This window comes from Gambusia affinis, linkage group LG12 (genome assembly GCF_019740435.1).
Source record: "Gambusia affinis linkage group LG12, SWU_Gaff_1.0, whole genome shotgun sequence".
Taxonomy (NCBI): Eukaryota; Metazoa; Chordata; class Actinopteri; order Cyprinodontiformes; family Poeciliidae; genus Gambusia; species Gambusia affinis.
Window position 1 is genome coordinate 4,903,634 of NC_057879.1, and position 21,217 is coordinate 4,924,850.

At 39.5% G+C, this 21,217-nt stretch overlaps 1 protein-coding gene across 3 annotated transcripts in view; it reads left to right on the forward strand.

The window, feature by feature from the left end:
- Positions 1–21,217, forward strand: part of LOC122840966 (low-density lipoprotein receptor-related protein 8-like) — a 92,797-nt gene that overhangs the window by 20,220 nt on the left and 51,360 nt on the right. For all 3 annotated transcript variants that reach the window (XM_044133804.1, XM_044133802.1, XM_044133803.1), the window contains exon 3: positions 9,675–9,797. In XM_044133804.1, the coding sequence (XP_043989739.1) occupies positions 9,675–9,797 (123 nt within the window). The remainder of the gene's footprint in view (positions 1–9,674; positions 9,798–21,217) is intronic.

Here is a 21,217-nt window from a genome sequence, read left to right on the forward strand (position 1 = left end):
AAGCCAGATGCAGGCTGTTAGAAGGTCTTTCCAGAGAAATGACAGCAGAAATAACCCTTTTTTAAAGGGTAATAAAGCTCTGAGCCAAACCTAATGGAGGTGGATGGGGTGGGACATGCCCTAATGGGGGAAAAGGGAAACTCTTCCACTGCTACCAAGAGAAAAGTAAGAAACGTTCACACCTAAAGTCCATGAAAGCTGCTGAACACGAATAAATCAATAAATCAAGTTTATTTGTATGGCACATTTCAGCAACAAGGCAGTTCAAAGTTTATAAAAACAAAAAAATAAAAAGTCATAAAAACATCACACAGTCACCAATTTGAAAAACCAATAACAAACATTACAATTTGTCCCGTGTCATGATTTAAATCATCGATGCACATTAAATATATTGGTCAGCGTTTCATTTATTATGGTCCAAGTGCAACTTGTTGGCCTTGATTTGGTCTCAGCTGTTTTGCAGTTTTCTGGAAGTTTGTTCCAGATTTGTGGTGCATAGAAGCTGAATGTTGCTTCTCCATGTTTGGTTCTAGTCCAGAAAACCTTGTCCAAGTCCAAGTATAAAATAATTTTTATTCTTTGTTTATTTGCATGATCTCAATGTTAAACATAAGCAAAATACTGAACTCTTATAACAAATATAGCTTTAGCTTGTTTGCAAACCTTGCCTTCAGGAAGTCATCACAACATCGATCTTCTATAACCCTTTAACAACATTCTTACCAGATTTTCACTGAGAAATAGCTCCTATAATTTAAAGGATTTTAGTTTTTCTGTGTTTATTTTAAGTTTCTGTCTTTTGAGTCTCTTTGTTCCCCTTGATTGTTCCCAGGTGTGTCTCGTTCCCTGATTACACTCTGTATATTTAATGTCACCTGTGTTTCTGTGTCTTTGTTGGGTCCTTGTTAAAACTGTCTGGTCTTACGTCTAGTCGTGTCTAGTCGGATGGTCTTGTTTGTTTTTGTCCATCGCGTTTTCCAGTTCCTACCAGTTGAAGAGCTCTCTCTCTGTGCTACCTGGATTATTGGACTTTATATTTCTGTTTGCTAATTGATAATGGCTAGTCTGAAGGAGCGGAGTGGGAGAGTTGCGGGGGAGAGACGCCGGGTCTGTTTTGGGAATAACATAATAATCTGATGTAGAGCTAAAAAATGTAGATTTCACACAATACTTCGTTTTTAATATGTTTTAATATTCTAAAGTTTTTTTTTTGTTTGTTTAATTCAAAACAAAGAGCTGCTAACATGACTACAGAGTGAGTTGTTTTTGTCTTGACATGCTGTATGAATGCAGTCTCGGGTCTTAATGACTGAGCGCATTCGCTCAGCAGTTCTAATTATTTCTGACGGATATAGAATGATCTTTAAGTGGTCGGTGTCTCCAGTGTGTTCAGCTGCACTGAAGTACTGAGGGAAGATTTACTTAATTCAAGGAGGGAGTTGCTTTGGGATGCTATTGATTCCTCCTCTCATCTTTATTACTCAGCCATTTTAGACCCATCACGGCTTGTTCGCTTCCATCCTTTCAGGGTTAAGTTGCTATTAACAGTTTGACTGCGAAGCAAACCATCTCTGTGGAAGATTGCGAGAGCAAGCCGAGCTTCGTTCCTTTGTTGTTAAAGGTTATAGAGTGGAAGTGTGAGATCTCAGCGGAGAAGCTCTGTTTTGACAGCTTTGATTCTGATGAGAAACGTGAAATCTCAGATCTCCACAATTAACCACGTGGAGGTTTAAAAACTCTGCAGGATATTGAAGTTTTGTTCCCAGGATCTCAATTTGAAATGAATGGTATTTTACTCCGTAAGACGCCATTTAGCTTTTGTGTAGATTTTCTTTTTTAAATTTTGTTTTTAGATGATTTCTATTAAAGCACACAGATTCACTGCAGGGAAGAGAAGTGATAACAGTTTCAGCTGTTCCACAGAGGGACAAAAAAAAAACTCTGTCAACAGGAGCTCTGAGGCAGATTTCTATTTATTTCTCAAGACGTCATACAGTTTAGCTGTAAAAGTAACTAAGAATCAGAAAACAAACAGATCTGGGGTACTGCACTTTCCTTTCCCTGATATTAAAGTCATGAGTTTTAAAAAAACTAGATCAAGTATGTAGTTTGGGTTCTTAGCACAGAAGACCCATCCATCTGTCTGATAGGATTAGTCTTTGAAGCTCCCTGTTTTTTTGTGTTTTTTTTTTCCCAGGCTCTTGTCATCAAACAGGATTTGAGTCTGCATTTGTTTCAACAGAAAAGAAGAGCAGATCATTTGACCTGTTGTCATGGATTTACAAACTGTAATAAGGACTGTTTCATCAATGGCTGTTGGTCACATTTCAGCTTTTCACCCCAAATATTCTCCCTCTGCTTTTCAGTTTACTGTGGAAAATCCCAGACATAATGCTGAAGTTTAAATTGTGTGACACATAAACGGTAATAATCTATTTGAGTCAGATTAAAAACAAAATAATTTGGGTTTGTAAGATGAGCTTTTTGTCTGTAGCGTGCCGCTTTGACGCCTACGTTAACCTTCACTAAGCTCCCATTACGTCCTGCTACAAAACACTTCCCACTGTCTGTTTTTTGTGTGGGTTTCTCCTGAAACTGAATCTTTTACATATAAGGAGGGATTCGATTGCGTTGCACGCTGAATCTTTGGCAGGAATCCATTCTGCGATCAGGTCCCATTCTAAAGATCTGGGACCTGATCGTAGAATGGATTGAACTGCTTCGTAGAACAGTTGTTTAAAACCATAATGGGATGTGATATCCCTACTTCAATCAAGGTTAAGTGTTCAAGTAAAAGTGGGAAATGAGAGCTGGGTGACATTACAGCGTGGTTGGGTCTCATGTGCTGCTATAGGATTGTTATAGAGGCCTTTTAGGAAGCCGGTACAGTGAAGCAAACGTTTTAATAAATGATTCCAGGTAATAAATTCGGTTCACTATCCGACTGCGTCTGTCCAACAGTTTGACATGAGGATGTGTCAAGCACTTTTAATACAGCCCCATCATCTCATTACAGAGGTCCACCAGGTTTAATTACTTTCTGCGCTTGGTGTTGTACTTAACCTGCCATTTCTGATCGCTTTCATTCCCATTGCTGAGCTTCTGCCACTCTGACCCAAGAGCCTCTTCCAGCTGAAAGAGATCCAAATAGAGAGGACACATTAAAACTGTCTTATCCAGTCTCTGTTTAGACGGGAAGAAAGTCTTGTTTGTCTGGATTGTAACCAGAATTACCTATCTCTCACATTTAACCAAACGTCAATGCATCAAAACAACCATTAGGTTTTTATGCTTCTAAATATTTCGTTTTTGGAAAACTTGGATTTTACTTTCTTCACCAATCCACCTGTGGGGTTTCGATTGTTCAGAGATATGTTAGTCCACCCAAGAACTGCCATCTTGTTTGCCAGCTGTGTTTTACAGCTTCTGTTGTCTTCAACTTTGAATTCAAGTCAGTTCACGGAAGGAATGATTGAAATAAAAGCCAGTTTTAAAAGATATTTTCTGACATTCATAATTTCTTTTTAATGGCAGTAGGGGAACAGATTAAATTCAGGTTCACTTTAAATGCTAAAAGTCTCAAAAGAAACACAAATAAGAGCGAGGAGTGGAAAAAATAGTCATATTGCAACTGATCTCATTATTGCAATATCTATCATTGCTATCGCCGTCACAAAATTCTCTAATATTATTGTACAGCACTAGTTTTCATTATACTTGCCTCTTGCTTCTACCAGCTATTTTTTGTGCAGGACAGTTTTGTCACTGTTGTGATAAAACTTCTTAATTAGATTGCAACATATTTCATTAGAATCCTGTGTAAATTTATGTGAAAAATTGTTCTCCTGTATCAGAAACGTATAGCTTTCCCTTTGAACATTATGAAGTTTAATGACTGTTGTTTCAGCTCCGGGGCTGCACAGTGGCGCAGTTGGTAGAGCTGTTGCCTTGCAGCAAGAAGGTCCTGGGTTCGATTCCCGGCCCGGGGTCTTTCTGCATGGAGTTTGCATGTTCTCCCTGTGCATGGTGGGTTCTCTCTCCGGGTTCTCCGGCTTCCTCCCACAGTCCAAAATCATGACTGTCAGGTTAATTGGGCTCTCTGAATTCTCCCTAGGTGTGAGTGTGTGTGTGAATGGTTGTGTGTCTCTATGTTGCCCTGCAACAGACTGGTGACCTGTCCAGGGTGAACCCCGCCTCTCGCCCAGAACGTAGCTGGAGATTGGAACCAGCAACCCTCCTGACCCCATTAGGGACAAGAGTGGACAGAAAATGGATGGATGGATGGATGGATGGATGTTTCAGGAAGCTTTTCTTGGTGCTTGAACAAAACTATACATCAGTATGTTATATAATAAACTATAAATCATTCCTACGGCCTTGATGGTCTAAAAGTAGACGCCCTTTAATGGGCAAGGACAAACAAATGTTCTGCAAATGCAAACTCCTGAACATATCAGGCGACCGACATCAGTATGTGTATCAGCGTCTACTCTTTCACAGCAGCGCTGACACACTTCCACCTGTTTGTGTTCATATTTGATGAGACTTTGTCATCCGTCTGACTTCAAGATTAATGCCCACAGACATCTACCAACATAAATCACTGCGAGGTTTCCTCCAAGGGGATAATGAGGCTTCCCAGAGTCTTGCTTCAAGTGCTTGTGCCAATGTGAGCTGACAGGAAAGGAGAAATAATGTAATTTAGGAGGCTGTGGGGCTATAATTAGCACAGTGTGTGTCTTTGGTCAGTACACAAGGTTAGAGAAATTGCTGTTTTGAATCACACCAGGTAGCCGCTGACATCCTGATGGCCCCTTGATGTGGGTTTGTAGACAGGTTTAGAATAATAATGTGACCACTCCCTCTTTGGTAAAATACCATAAACGTTTTTTTAGCAGTTTGTTTTTATTTTCATAATATCAATTTATCCATCCATTCATTAAAAATTTATTACATTATACACTTTCACATATTAGAAAGCACCGTAATGAAATTTTTGGCAGGTATTGCATTATTAGCCACTGAGTGATGCAAAAGTTTATATATGAACGAGCAGAAAGCGTTTGATGTTGCCTAGCGATAGCTAAAATAACAACATGAGTCTTCTGGATACATAATAACCGTGGAAATGTAAATAAAAACTGGAAACAAATTCTGCACCTGGCACTTCGAAGGCAGCTAAACTCGCGCATCAGCCCAATTAAACTCAATTATTACTTATAAAAACAATTTTAGAACGGCTTGTCTCAGGATTTGTTGATGTCGTGCTTCATTTTCTATGCTTCCATCACACCCCATTAATTTTAGGAGGTTGGTGATTTGCATGCTGCTTTTGGCCGACAGGATACATAATGCCTTCTGTTTTGACAACACTCCCATACTTCACTCTGAGCTAATGAGGCAATTCATCTTTGATACACGGGGGAACGTGCTTATCACTGCATTATCTGCATTCAGCTCCTCAGGGTCACCAAAAATGAATAATGGACTTTTATATAATTTGTTGTAAAATAAAACACTGGGTGGGCTGCACAGTGGCGCAGTTGGTAACACTGTTGCCCTGCAGCAAGAAGGTCCTGGGTTCGATTCCCGGCCCGTGGTCTTTCTGCATGGAGTTTGCATGTTCTCCCTGTGCATGGTGGGTTCTCTCCGGGTTCTCCGGCTTCCTCCCACAGTCCAAAAACATGACTGTCAGGTTAATTGGTCTCTCTAAATTCTCCCTAGGTGTGAGTGTGTGTGTGAATGGTTGTGTGTCCCTGTGACAGACTGGCGACCTGTCCAGGGTGCTGGAGATAAACACCAGCAACCCTCCCTCATCTCTAAGGGACATGGATGAACAGAAAATGGATAGATGGATAAAACATTGGGGAAATAGTGGGTTGTTTGTATTTATTTATATATATATCTAAAAACCAAATGCTGTAAACTGTTTTTTAGCAGCTGATTTATTGAATAGCTACAAAAGAAGTTTAACCAGTTCCTACAAAAGTGCACACCTTTTGCTATCCAATCATTTCTCAGTGGATCCAAGAAAATAATCAGCAGAATATCCTGAGAATGTATTGGTGTTAATTCAAGCAGAAAAGGTTTAGCTTTTCATAGGTCACAGATATTTTCTTTTTGCTGCACATCTGTCCTTTGCTGCAAATGCTCCAGTGTAAAAGGATGGCAGTTAATTGCATTTTGGACTATAAAATGTTCATTTTCTTATTTAAAAAATGAACAAAATTTTAATGTATGTCTAATATTGTATAAAAAAGTTTAGGTGGTTAAATGAAAAATCTGCAGTGTGACAAATGTTTTTTTAAGTAATTGTCACAATAATTGATAAAGCAAATGATTACTAATAGTAATTACTAGTATTAATAGTAATCTAGTAGTCCTCAAAGCTTGCCTGAGGACAACAACATGGAGCTCAGTCAGATACAGTGGAACGCCTCATACATATAACATATTGAATAGGGGAAGGTTTTAAGTGGTTGGCCACGCCCCTTTGGTCTTGGCATTGCCGCTTCCACGATGTTGAGTGCCCCCTAGTGGTCAAATAATTAACTTAATTGGTCAGATGACGTGTGTGCAGCACTTATGTTGATTTTTATTGCAGTTGATTTTTATTGCAGTTGATTTTTATTGCAGTTGTTGGTGTGTGGGCTATTTTTCAGATCTTTAAGTGGTGATCATTATGCCACAGATTTGCCTAGAAACTTGGTGATAGAATATTGTTGTCTTAAAGTTGCATATATTCATTTAGAATAGAAACCCAAGACAGTCTGAAATTCACCTATAGAAGGAAATAAAAAAAGAATGCAAATGTTGGCAACTTTGATCCCAGGGGAGAAGCCTTTAGGTTCACATGTCTGTGTTCATATAGGCATCATTCTGACTGAGTCATATCCTATTTGTGATGCTGATGAGCAGTGACTCACCATAACACCAAACTGCATTTGTTTGGATTTTTCTCTGATGTGCTAAAACTGTGTCCCGGTGTCTGAATCGGCGATTAATAATTGAGCAGGCAGGCAGCAGTAGTTTGTCAACGGGGTGTGGTGGGATCTAGTTGTGTGCATCTCTTCCGTGCAGCGGATCGACCTTTTGCCTGCTGATTCTTATCTCATTTTTGTCTCGATGCCTATCAAGCTCACTCCCTTCCCAATGAGCCTAACATTTGCAAGCTCCCCCTCCCTGCCCCCAATTAAAGCTAAAAAAGTAATTCCAAGCAGATGGTACGAACTGGCCGGGGTAATTATTGCCAAGTGAACTGTGGCCCTTCTGGACCTCGAGTGAAATGAGCAGAGCGCAGCTGGATTGGGTTGGAAGCTCCGTTTCTCGGAGTAGCTGCACGATGAGGAGGCGTTTGACCTGCAGGAGACGCGCAGCCCATCAGCGCTTTTTTTTTTTTTCCCATTCATCATGCAATCAAAAAAGTCTAAACCGTCTGAATGCTGCAGAGCTTTTCGTCTTGAATTATGCTTTCATCTGTTTGTCTTTTCTTTTTTATGACGTTATTTTTTCAGTGATAATACTAAGAAGTTAACGTTTGCTTTTCTAAAAGAAAAGAGAATAAATGATCTTAAAATATCCCCAGCAGGATGTGTAATGTCTTTTGAAGGTTTGAGTTGGCTGCTCTCTCTCTGTGCAGGATGTCTTTACCACCTACTGCCAAGCTGCAGCTACATTTTAGCATAAATTACAGGTTCTTTGAGGAGCCAAGGATGTATGTAATTCAAAAATATGCCATGTGACTGAAGAGATTATATAACTACAATTGAAATGTTCAAACAATGCCGCAGTCCTTGTTTGCTACCTTAGCTATCCATCTTCGATTTTTATTTTTTTTATTTTTAAATGATCTTCATTCCTGCTTGCCGCCGAGGATAGAAGTGAAAAATAAACCTCATACTGAAAAATGTGTTTCCTTTTTTATTGAAGAAATATTACTGTCAAACATGTTTTTGTTCTTCGTCATTTACAATAAGACAAAGACAAATATGAAGAACTTGAAAGAACAAAAAAGAAAAACAGAGCAAAATGCTGCTGTTTTTCTTTCCAGCATAACCGGGTCAGTTCATGCATTTTGCAGGAAAAGCATAAAAGAGTTTGTGACACACATTTACTGCTCCAACTGCAGCTAGAAGACTGTTCGTGTTTTCCCAGCTGCAAGAATTAGTGAGCGATAATCGCCGTCTTGTGCGAGTGCTTTTCAGCGAGGAACTTCTCGCAGCTCTAACAGCTGGAGAGCAGTAAAAATCACATAACAGCTGATTCTCAGCTGACCTTCACTGCAAATACCCTCTGCCTAACAAGTCCATCTCTTTTAGGCTTATCAAGAACATCGATTGTTGATTTAAAGGGAAAGGTCTTGACATAAGTAGGTGCTTGGTTGATAGTACGCTAGTGTCCGACCTTAATTAGTCTGGCTATAGTTGTTTTCTGTGGTAATTAGTAGTTTATGCTTTCTCTGACTTAGTTCTTAGACTAAATCTGAGTTTAACTTGTGACTGTCTGCTCACAACCGTGATCAGGTTTGGGTGATAGAAAATGACTGAGTGGAGCTCTCACTCATTCACATTTACCCCCGAAGTCCTGGAACTAGACAAATACTTGATAAGTATTGTTGATAAGCCATTATACAAATGAATCAAGGCAACAGAAGTGGCAGCAAATGTCATTAAAAAGGCAATGAACAAAGGGATTTGTTGATTGGTTTAAAACAGGGATCTTAAATGACATCACCGTTACCTGTCTTAGATTCAGTGCAGATTCAGGGCAGCATCACTTTAAAGATTGATCAATTTTTGCAAAGGAGCACGCAAAGAGAAAGTTAAAACCTATTTTAACTTATGCTGTTGTTTGGTGTATTCCTTATTGTGACAGGATCATATCCAAATACAGTCTAGGAACGTGTACTCTGATTGCTGACTGCTTCTTTTTGGCTACACATCCATTTTGTGGTGTCCTGCGATGGGAAATGGAAAATGAGCCAGCAACAGTTACGTGTGAATAACAAGAGCAGACAACTGTGCTGAGGGCTTGTAGCCAGTGATTTATCAGTGTGTACAACAGGTCCTCCTGGAGTACCAGCCTCAGGAAATTGATTGACTCTGACCTCTGCCTGTGTTCGAGTCTTTGGCAAAGTTTCTGTGCAGATCGTTTGTTTATGTTTTTTAAGAATTAGTGAGAAAGCTACTGTGATAAACTCATGGTCATAATTTTCTTCCAACTTCGTTAACAGACAATCCTTAAATGTCTGATTCTTTTCGCCCATGATATATTTTCTGGTTGTCTAAATAGCTTTGGAAGGTAAAACGTTTAACCTCCTTAAGATTTAGCAATTAGCATCCATTTCACTGCTCTGTGATAGAAAACCTGCAGGAATAGGATCATTCTGTCGACCAGACAGATGGAGCGAGGGGAAGACGGCACAATGAACAAGAGTCACTGAAATGTTTGGAAGTGGAGATAATTAGCGCTGGGTGTCGGCGGTGGCGAGGTCTAGGCAGGAATAATGAGAGAAATGATGAGACTGATCTCCTCTGATCAGGGGATGTTTGCTGGGATTTATACCAAGTGTACAGTTTCTGGCCAGCGTGGTTTGACTGCCGTGTTTTTACACGTTTTACTTCCCTACATTCACACGCTCAGACCTAAGCTGTGCTTCTTTTTCTCAACAGCCAGGAAAACGTGCGCCCCTGCTGAGTTTGCCTGCTTAAACGGACAGTGTGTCCCGGGCCGGTGGCGATGCGACGGGGAACCGGAGTGTCCAGATGGCTCTGATGAGGCAGAAGAGACGTGCAGTAAGTACCATGTTCTATATTATCCTGCACCAAACGATTGTTGTTTTGTCTACTTTAGCAAAAGTTGCTGTGACTAGAGGCCTACAGCCTAGCAACATAAGCAGCATTTCCATTGATCTTAAAATTGAGCAAATTGAAATTATGAAATTAAATTTGCTTACTTGAAAACCTCAGTTTTGAAAAGCTCTCATTATTATTATATAAAAAAAAAGTTTTTGCGCTAGGTATTTCAGAAATGGCTGCATTTTGCAAAACGGTAACAGGAACACTTTATTTGCATTAGATGAGCCACTTGATCAACAGCCAGATGTTACCACTGGCAAAAATGACAAAGAAGACAATGACAGGAAGGAGTAAGAGGTTCTCACTTGTTTTGTTTCTGGGTCATTTTGAGTTATTTATCATTGCCATTCAAGTCTTTTTGTGTTGAGTTTTTTCTTGGGTTCTCCTCTCTTAGTGTTAGTCTTTTCCTTTAATTACAACATAATTTCCTGTTCAGTACACTCTATTACTTCTAGATCCTTAAGCTAGATCTCAGCAGTTAATTTAGTAAAACTTGCCACCATTTTTTGCTTATGAAAATGAATATGACACCAATGTTTGAATTAAAATTCAGAAACTAGTCTTTTTTTGATCGGCCATGGTATTTGTCTCAGTTGCAGGCACCTACCATCTTCTTTTGCAATGAACAGAATTTTGCGGCCATTTTCTCGTTGTATCTAGTTTCAGTGTCGTGCCTTCACCTCAGACATTTTAGATTTAACGCATATCTCCTGGAACTTGCATTCAAGTCACAAATTTCCAGTGCTTTCTTGGCTCTGGTGGCGGTTCAGCCGTCTCGCCCGCCTCCACTCGCCCACTCGCTCTAGAACTCAATGCTGTCTGACGGCGAGTACCAGAAAGCCCTGGATTATCTCTGCCAAGCTGTGAGAATCTGAGAATGCTGCCTGGCTTGGTGTCTGCTTCGTTGGTCTTACATGCCAGGCCTCAACAGAGGTGAGTTCATTTCAAAATGGAGCAGGATCTCTAGCATGGGAGGTTCATAATAATTTTTTTTCTCCTTTGATTTAATATTTCTTTGGCTCCTGGTTGCTTCGATTACCCTTCAGTTGTCAGAAAACTTAAAGTGCTGTACTAGAAAATGGGATTATGAGATTTGTGAATAATATCTTAAGAAGTTTCCGTATATTTACAATAATTGGTAAATAGGTAGTATTTTTCAGTTTTCCACATTGGTTTGTTTTTTAGTTTTGTTCGTATTAGTCAAGAGATTTGCCACTAGAGTGTCTACTACTTCAGTTTCAGTCTCAATAATTATAGCTTTCAGATTTAAACTCCTGGAAGTGTTTCTTAGGAGGGATTGCAAATGTGGAACCATGCTGAAAATGAAAGAAGGTTGTCATTCAAGTTCTGTAACTTTTTATTGGCTGTGAATGTTTTGGTCTGGGTTTTTTCTAATTCCAAGTAGAATTCCCCCATTGCTTCTTACATAAAAAGGCTTTTGGAAGGACAGCATGTTTATGTTGGAAATGCAATTAAAGATTATGAAGGAAGGATTCATATCATGGAGGCAAAACAAAGAGATATGAGTCCCGGTTTGGGAGTAATCCATCAAAATGGAAATCTCTTGAATTAGCTTGATGCTTTAAATTAGAAAAGTCTCAATTCCAGAAGTTGTACGGAGGTTTTATTTTCCAGTCGGCGTCCAGAAGGCCACAATGGAAATATGGTTCCACATAAAAAGAGCAGCTTGAGCATAAGAAGCTCTAACCTTACTGCCACTGGGTGTCTAGATAACAACTTCACATGGAAAGAGTCAGATCATCACAACATCAACTGAACAGGAGATTCCTATGAGATCTTCACCACAGCTGCCTCTCTGCTGTTTGACTGACTCCAGCTGGGACAGCTGACACAGCAAAGAGGCAAAAAGAATGAGGGGAAACTCTAGCGTGTTCATTTTAGAAATGCATCTTGAGCTACAGTCATCTGTCATAAGGCTCAATTTTTACTACTTGTCTGATTGTGGAGTAACAGACTCAATGAGAACTTTATGCAATAAGATATTTCAGCTTGCAAGCTAGATATAAATTAAATTATTTAAATTTCAGAAGGACAAGCTAGTGCTTATTATTGAACAATAAACTGGTAGTTTAAATTAGACACAATATACATACATCTGGAATGTAATATGTAGCTAATAAGCTAACATCTGTAGGCAGTGCACATGGAAAGAACAGGGCTTCACTTTTTCCACTTCACTTTTTTCCACATTTTGGTGTCACAGCATTACTCCAAGTTGTATTAAATTGATTTCTCTCCTCAAAATACTCCATAATGATGATGTAAAAAATGTTTTTGAGTGTTTTTTTTCCCCCAAATACATAAAAAAATAGAAAACCAAGAACTCCCACTTACCTAAGTATTCACAGCCTTTGCCAGCCTGGTCATTGTTCCGCTCGATTCTCATCTCCTTTCAGTGCTCCGTTTAGGATTCCTCCAATTGAGTTTGATTTCTCGGGTTGAATTTTATCCTGGCTAATCACCAAATAGAAAGTTGAGTTGTGAACGATAATGTCAATTTTCTGCTGTGTTTTATATTTGCAGTCTCCTTGTACTTTTAGCAGTGGAGGAAGTGAACAAAGCCATGTTGGCCACACCTTCAAGGATTGACTGAGAACCAGACCTTCTTGTCTAACATTAGTGCGTGATCTCACAAATGTTCTTTTGGATAGAAACATTTCCATAAACACCCTAAAACTTGTGGAAAATCTCCCTAGATTCTCACACGCATTTGTCACTCAAGTTCAAATGAGAGAACACTTTTGGCAATCCAGTGTATCTTCCAATTCCAAGATCGTATTGATCGAATGCAGTTCCTTTCATCCAAACAAGCCCAGACATGACTGGTCAGAGCTGCAAAACAAGATTTATGCATAGAGATATAGAATATTCACACATAGATAACACTCTCTGCATATTACCTTTAATTTAACTGAGAGATTACATTTGGTGTATGGCAGTAATTGTTACAAGCCCAGCTCCACTTAGACGTTTTTTTTTAATGTTTTCCATGTACCCAAACATGTGATACAAACAACCATGCTTCCACACACATTGCTGGGACGTTTTTGAACTTTGTGCTGCAGACATCTGTGCCAGCGTCATTCTGCCTCACTGATTGGATTCCCAATTACACGCTAGAGTAGCACTGCTCTGAATCCGGGCCACACGGAACGAGTCAAACTCCCGAGCAGTGAAAAATGAATGATTCTTTGGAGAAACACGTGAAGTGCCAGAGCTCCTGGCTTTCAAATTAGATTAGCGTGTAATCAAGGAGGAAGTGGGCCACGGCAGCCAGCTGTGCAGGAGCTCCTCCTGCTCCCACAATGCAGCAGCGACAGTTTCATGGGCTTTAAGAGTGAGGGTGGGATGGCGGCCGCATGACGCTTCCTGACAAAATTAATAAGTTCAGCTCAAGTCCGTGTGTCGGCTGGTCCTCGGGGATTTTGAAGACATATTTGTGAGCTGACAGTCTTGAGTGAACGTTGGTGTTTTCCCGCTCCTTCAGGAATCTTTCATTATTCAAATGAAAAAAATTAAAAGAAAATGAAAGTTTTAAATCCCCCTGTGTTCTGCTTTTAATGTGATTTTTCACGTGTTGCATAATTTAGAGCGGAGTATAGATTTTTTCTATGAAAGAAGTTTCCTCATAGTCCTCACAAATATTGACTTTCACATTCTGCTGGGATTTTTCTGGAGGAGTTAAAGCCGAAGCCATGGTTTTATATTGACTTTGGGTTTTGTATTTTAAAGCGTTATTTAACCAGGACGTAGAAATCTCCTGAGGACACAACAGTGTTCTGGCCAAGAAATTCAGCTGTTGTCAGTATCGAGAAAGAATATGCCCTCAAATACAACACAATGTAACCTAAAATAAATATTGAGATAATGTAAAATTGCGTATTTGCAACTAAAATGACTTTTTTTTGTTATTGTCTTAGCATTGTGCCTGTTAGGTTTAATGTGTTTGTAAGTACTTGTACTTTCCTCACACTGATGGACATATTCTGAATTCTCAGTCTAAATGCAATGAATACAGATTTTTCACTACATATTTACTTTAGATTGTAGATTAAGTATCAAATGTTGATGTCAATCAATTCTGATGAACTGATGAAAAGTTTTCCTATTTAGATGCTCAGTTTTGTTTAAAGAAAGATATACAGTGATCCCTCGCCACTTCGCGGTTCACTTATCGCGGATTCGCTATTTCGCGGATTTTCATAATGCATTTTTTTTTTTTTTTTTTTTGTCCATTGTGCTCTGCATTCTGATTCGCTAAAAACTCACTCCCGCTTCATGTATCAAACATGCTCTGTAACGCTTTTAATGTGATGGCCACTGAACTTAAGCGGTATAGCTGAGGAATGGGACCCTTGTGGCATGTCGGTGTACAAGGATCTTTTGCAAAGAAGAAAAAGAGCGACAACAGCTGCTTATCACTATGTTCTTCTCCGAACAAACACACCTGCATGGCTTCAGAAGAAGAGAACACTGCAGAGCGCAGTCAGGATGCAGCGCCCAGTCTGAAGAGCAGTGAAACGGCCTACACGTCAGTCACTGTATTTGTATATAATTTTGCAACTAAAATGACTTTTTTTTGTTATTGTCTTAGCATTGTGCCTGTTAGGTTTAATGTGTTTGTAAGTACTTGTACTTTCCTCACACTGATGGACATATTCTGAATTCTCAGTCTAAATGCAATGAATACAGACACATACATATCCATATCTACAATTATTTAGAAATAAAATAAAATAAGACAAAACGTAGTCACAGACAGCTATACCAGTGTTCCCACATGTGTGAATGGTATCGTTTTGAGATCAATCTAAGGGAGCGCTTCTCAATTCCAGTCCTCAGGCCCGCCTGCTCTGCATGTTTTAGATGTACCTCTATTTCAGAGCAGCTGATTCAAATGACTTCATGACCATCAAGTGCTGCAGAAGCCTGTTAATCACCCACATATTCAATCCAGGTGTGTGGCAGAAGGGAAACACCTAAAACATGCAGGGCAGGGGGGCCTGAGGACCGGAATTGAGAAATTGAGAAACACTGATCTAAGGCAATGATGGTTTTATTCTCAGATTTATTCAAATGATATATAAACTTAGACATCAGACTCCTAGGCACTGTCTGCAGAGTGCTTACTCCACCAATTTCCATGCCATTATACTAATACTTCAGCCACGGTGCTAGAGCTAATCATCTATCAGCCAATCAGAGGAGACATCGGCGTCTTATTCAGGCGTTGGAGTGACAAGCCCCTTATACTTGAAAGCGACTATGTATGCAGTATCTTTGGGAAATCGTAGTCTGCAATTTTATAGAAGAGCGATGGTTTCAACGCGTTCAAATTACACAACTTTTTATGAACTACAGTGCTGTGAGAGCTCTGGTGGAGCCAGCTGCACATTGTCTAAAAACTAAAAACAATCTTTCCCCTACTACTTCCTGTCGTCTTTTTGTCGTCTCTGCCTGCAGTAACATCTGGTTGTTGGTGAATTGCGAGATGCAAAGTAGTGTTTCCATTGATTGCAGTTTTCTGCTTTGACACGGCTGAAAAACCACCTAATCCTAGCGCAAAACCTTTTAGTTGAAAACGTGAGTTTCTTCAAAATTGGTGTGTTTACATGGAGAAAATTTATTTTTGTAATTTCAGTTTGACCTACCTCCCTGTCAGGTGAATAGTTGCTCTGTGGGGGCTGCTTCCCGGGGGGCGCTGTGTCTTCCAGGAACTGATGCTGTTCTGGGTACTGAGTGCTGTCAGATATATGCCCTTTCAATTCCACATAAATCATTAGCACAAACATCTACTGCACACACATACTTGCTCTACTAACACACGCTACCTCACACACATCCACATTTACATCACCCAGAGGCCAATGGTCACAGAGCTTTATATTTCATTATGCTACTTTGATGCCATAGTAATCTTGATTTATAAAAGTCAATCATGCAATTAGAATCTATCAAAAGGTAACCTGGGCATAATTTTTAGCAGTAAAACATAAACCTTCTTGCTTTGAATCCAAGTAAGCATATTTGATTTTCTAGGAATGAAGTCAAAGTAGTTCTGATTATAGAACTAGTTTCAATTGCTCACATTTCTCTACGCCGAGTTGGGATTATATCTTCAGCCACGCTTTAAGCTGCACATTATCAAGTTAGTGGGGAAATTATGTGCATGTTATTGGTCTAATGGGGTAGAAAACTATTCAAGTATATCCTCCAAAAGAAGTCGGAGAGGTGTTGCTAACAAATCAGCAGGGGAAAAATAAAACGGATCACAGTGGTTTTATTTGGATAATGAAGTAGCACTCCAGGAGCCGGGGTCGCATGTTTAACGTGCAACAAAAGTGTATTCCTTGCTAACACACTTTATGGAAAATAACAATTTTCCATCTTGCAGTCTCCAAGCAGCAAGTGAGTTTCTCTTTCTCTACAGATCTGTAATTCATAGACGGAGACATGTCCATCCTAACACGGTTTAATGAAGCAGTGAAACTGAGAATGACTCATGATGCTGTTTTAGCTCTGAGATGGACGTGTTGAATCAGATCCTTCACCACCCGAACAGCGACCTTGACATTTACAGGTGAACATCCCTCAGAGTGCTCTCACAGTAAATAGAACCCACCGGATTGGTGAAAAGCAGATAGTTTATTTCTCATGAATAGATGCTAGTTTTTCTAGTACATGTGTTCCCAATGATACTGCCCTTGGACTTTCTGATTTAAACCAGGGAGGGCCAACTCATTTTCATTTTGGGCCATATCAAGATCAGAAACGGCCAGTTGCGGCTGAATTTATTGACAAAAGTAGCCAAACTAAGTAACATTTTAAATTTAAAAAATCATTTTTGCTGCAAAATTATTGAGTAAATAGACATATGAGGTCAGCAACAAAGATATGTGTTGTTTTGAATTTATTTAGATCATTGGTGCAAAGTTCTATTTTCTATTCAGCTTTCAAGTTTTCCAGGAACTCTTGATCATCCTTTTAAAAAAGTCCTGTGGACATGTGGATGCCAACGTTAGCTTTGGAGACGTCTGTGCTGCTGTTACTTGTTTAGCATTGAGATGCTAGTTTAGACCTGAACAGCTTCGCTGACAGGCTAACTCCTTTTAGCACAACTTGAAGACAGCTACAGTCTTTTCCAGCATCCCATTTTGAAGCACACAGTAACTCACTGTGGGCTGAGAGAAGCAGCTTCGTCAACCATTGCTTGTGCGTCAAATTTACAGGCGTACCAGAAACGAGAAAATACAAAGGTTCCCATCGGAACAATGTAAAGAAAACATTTTCCATTTTTACTTTAAAAAATGTTAACGAGTTAATAAATCCTGGTCCTATTTACAATTAAATAATACTGAACATATTTTCATGTTGATTAAATTTGCCACTATTCATAAAGAAACTGCTTTGTTTTGATTGATGAAATAATATTTAAGCACACAACTATTATCTTGAAGGTTCTTGTGGCGGATCGGCTTTGCTCCGAGTTTCATGTGTGATCTAAATCTTCCTTCTGTGGCTCTGGATTTATGTGTGGATGGATAGTCCTTCTTATGGCCTGTAATAATCCTTCCATGTTACAGCAGAACCATGTGACGAATGAATGATTTACACTCTTCTAGATTTCAAGCCTTTTATTTCTTTATTTAAAGCTTCATGATGTAAAAAGCTGCCACTAATAGCAAGGTTAGCCGTACTCTTTAAATAAAAAGTGCTGTGTCATTGCTGCTGAGATGAATTCTCTTTTGTCTTGCAGCAGAAGTCATGAGTAGATTTGTCTTCAACGAGAGCCAAGCCCATAATTCGTCTGTGGCAAATTTGCACTTTATTAAGCTGTTACCGTTTGAAACCAGAATCCATTAACTTTTAGCTGTCTTGAGACGGCATGGCTCTGGTCTGATATCTCTGGAATCTGAAGGAGCGGATCTCAGGCTTCATTAAGGAGCCATCAGTTAAAAGGACAGGACGGCTCGCCCGCCGCCCGGTAGATTCACATTCTGCTCGGCTCTGTGCTCAGTCTACTGTTTCTCCCTCATCTCTTTCCGTCTGGTATGGACGGCTTCGGTTTAGCCGTAGAACAAAAACGGGAAAGGTTGTGCAACACTCTGACTATTCATCTGTCCCTTACACATTCCTCCTTTCTTCACCGATTCTCTATTGCTCTGATTTTCCACGTCATTCTCCGAGGTTCTACAGATTCATCCCAGTGGAACAGCATTCCCTCTTTCTAAGACGCCTTCCTCTTCACCTCTTTCATCTCTTTATGTTTCGTGAATTCCAAGCAGCCCCTGTATTCTTTGGCGTTCAGATCTTACTCATTCGTGAGCATTCATTTCGGTTCAGCATTTACATACTCCACTTGTCAGTGCTTGACAGTCGTGTTTGGAAAGAAGCAAATTAGGTTTGACTGCAAAAGACAAGTCGCAGAACAAAGACTTGACATCGATGTTGCTGTCATGAAAGTAGCAGAAAACAATTAGCGTCTCGACTCAATACTTTTTTTGCTAATCGAGGACCGCTTGATCACGCTGCTTATTTGCTACCCACAATATTTTGTTATCTCCTTTATTGCTGCAGGATATTGTCCAGAGTAACATTTTACATCTGTCAACATTGTTGACTGACAGCAGACTTCAGTTCTCCACCTCATTCTGAAATCTATTCAGAGCTACAAATCTTCTGTTTGACTTTTACCTGCAGCTGTTTTTCAGCCTGTAGTTTGTGCATGAGGCAAATGTCACTTCCCAGCTAACAGAACACGGTAGCACATGGGTTTCTGAATCCAAAGCATTTGCTGATGTAGAAACGGGGAGTGCTCTGAGAGTTTTATTTATTTATTTATTTTTTATCTGAAGGGGTCATGGCCTGGCTGCATCAGCCATCTTTGCCGCTCGCTTTCCCCAGACACAAGCTGTCTCCAGGACTTCCTCCTCCTACCTTCCTACTGTCAACCTCTCACTGTTGCAGGGACAGCAGCACTCAGGCAGAAGATGAATCCTAGGCTCTAATTCAGGGGTGCCCAAACTGGGTCCTGGAGGGCCGGCATCCTGAATGTTTCAGTTCCCTCCCTGGTGGCACCAACAACCTTTTCTGCATGTCAGTGTTCTTCTTAGGCCTTCTAACGAGCCATCATCTGATTCAGGTGAATTAAACCAGGAAGAGAACTAAAACATACAGGATGCCGGTCCTTGAGGACCGACTTTGGGCATCCCTGCTCTAATACACATTAGATCACTTTTAAGGCATGTTTGATGTTTTCATTTTATGCTTTCTGCTCTATTGTTTGATTGGTACGACTGGCATGTTGCTATAGCTTCATTTAGCTGAAGTTTGAGAACTATTTTCAAACCTAGAACTAATCTTTACACGGAATGTTGGAGAACTTTTTTTTTTACTCAAATAACCAAATTGTTGACAACGATGCTCAGGATGGTTCTGTCCCACAGAGAAGCACAGAACTTTGTGAAACTCCAGTGGTTTCATCAACGTGAACATCTGAAGGTGTTTCATTGGTTTTCTGTTGTTGTATATTTAATTATCTTTATTTTGGATATCTTTTGTATCTCAACATGCGTTATACTGCTCCTTTTTACTGTTGAGATTAGATTTTAATTGTTTTATACTTTATAAAAAGTCCTAATAAATATCACTGAGATGAAAAAGGTTTGGGTCATTTTATACAGTGAGTGCATTTCAAGTATGCATATAGAATTTAAAGTAAACACTAAGCCTGTCGCAATGAACAATTAACCAATTAATTTAGACACTTATTGTCCTTCAATGAGCGTTGACTTAAATATGGTCTCTACACTTAATATTAGTCAGACAATAGAAATTGAATTCCAATTATTTCTATGAAAATGATGTACAGACATTCACTGCTGCGTTTCTATGAAGAAAAACTTTGGTAATAACAAAGTGATTTACATACAGTGTAATTGACCTGTAAGACCTCCACAACAATAGGAACTGAAACTGGAAAGGCATTAAAAAGCAAGAAAAAAATCATGTTCTGCATGTACAAATCATAAACCGGCACTGATGTCTGAATAAAAGAACTTCTACAAACGTTTTGTAATCCAAAAGATTTTTCTCTTTGTCCCTAATCGAAATCCTCAGCTAATCAGATTTGCCTGAGATAAATAGGAATTCAGATTGAACAGAAATACAATGTTGCTACTGTATGAACAGATGTGCTCTGTGTGCGAACATGGCCTCAGAGGCTCCCTCCTTGTCTAGTCCAATAACCCGCCATGCAACGTACAGCTAACATTAATAGCGACAGCATCAGCGATTCTATTAGAGCTCACAAATGATGTTCATTATGGAGCGTGTTTTTACTCTGCCCTCAGCAAATAATGGAGTTGCTTCCTGCGTGGGGGGCTGCAAATACGTTGTCACTGGCAACGTGCATAACTGGGACAGGGATACCTATACTATTAAAATCTAAGACAAAAGAATGACTTTAGGTCCCCTTTAATCTATAAGAAATTATAGTTATATTTTTTTGCTATGCTTTATTAGAATGTAATATGTGTCAATTTTAGGAAGAAATAACAACAACATGATTATGGAGTGGATATTTTAAACTGTCTTTAGCATTTTATTTCAGATGTTGGCATGATTAACACACTTAGCACAGTTAGCAGTTACCTGGCATGTAAACATGCACCTTGATAGTATAATGGGGCTGGATGTTGTGGCTGGAAAACGTATCACAATGTAATGTTTCCATATCAGTTTATTGATAATTATTGATTAGTTTTTTTTTGTTTTAAATGTCTGACATATTGCCAAACTGATCCTATTTTATCCACAGTTGATATTGATCATGTGTCTATTGCAATGTATATTATTGATTTATTACCCAGTCCCTCTTAATGCTTCTATAAATAAATTATATTTACTTAGATTGAAATGTCTTCTCCAACTGTTTGTGCTTCCTGAAGTCATTTCACCTCACTGATGGCTAACAGAGTCTTCTTCCTGTGGTAACAACTTCCTCACAGAGTAGTATTCATATGATGGCCCCAGAAGGGTCAAATAAAAAGCAGCACCACAACAGCATAATAAATAATCTAAGGATAAAAGAGGCTGGATAATTTGTTTTGTAGTTTGTGCCTTTGATTTCTTGCTGGAAGGCCTCAGGCGGCTCTGTAAGCAAAGGTTTATAATTAACCACATTCGTCATATTAAACACGCTGTAATCAGCATCAAATCGACTGTGCCAACCCGAACAGATTGGCAGGAAAAGAAGGAGAGGAGGGAACGGGGGCCGGATTCTACTTTTGCTTTCCAGCCAAATTTGCCTTTGCTGTGTTTTTCAGGATCCGTAG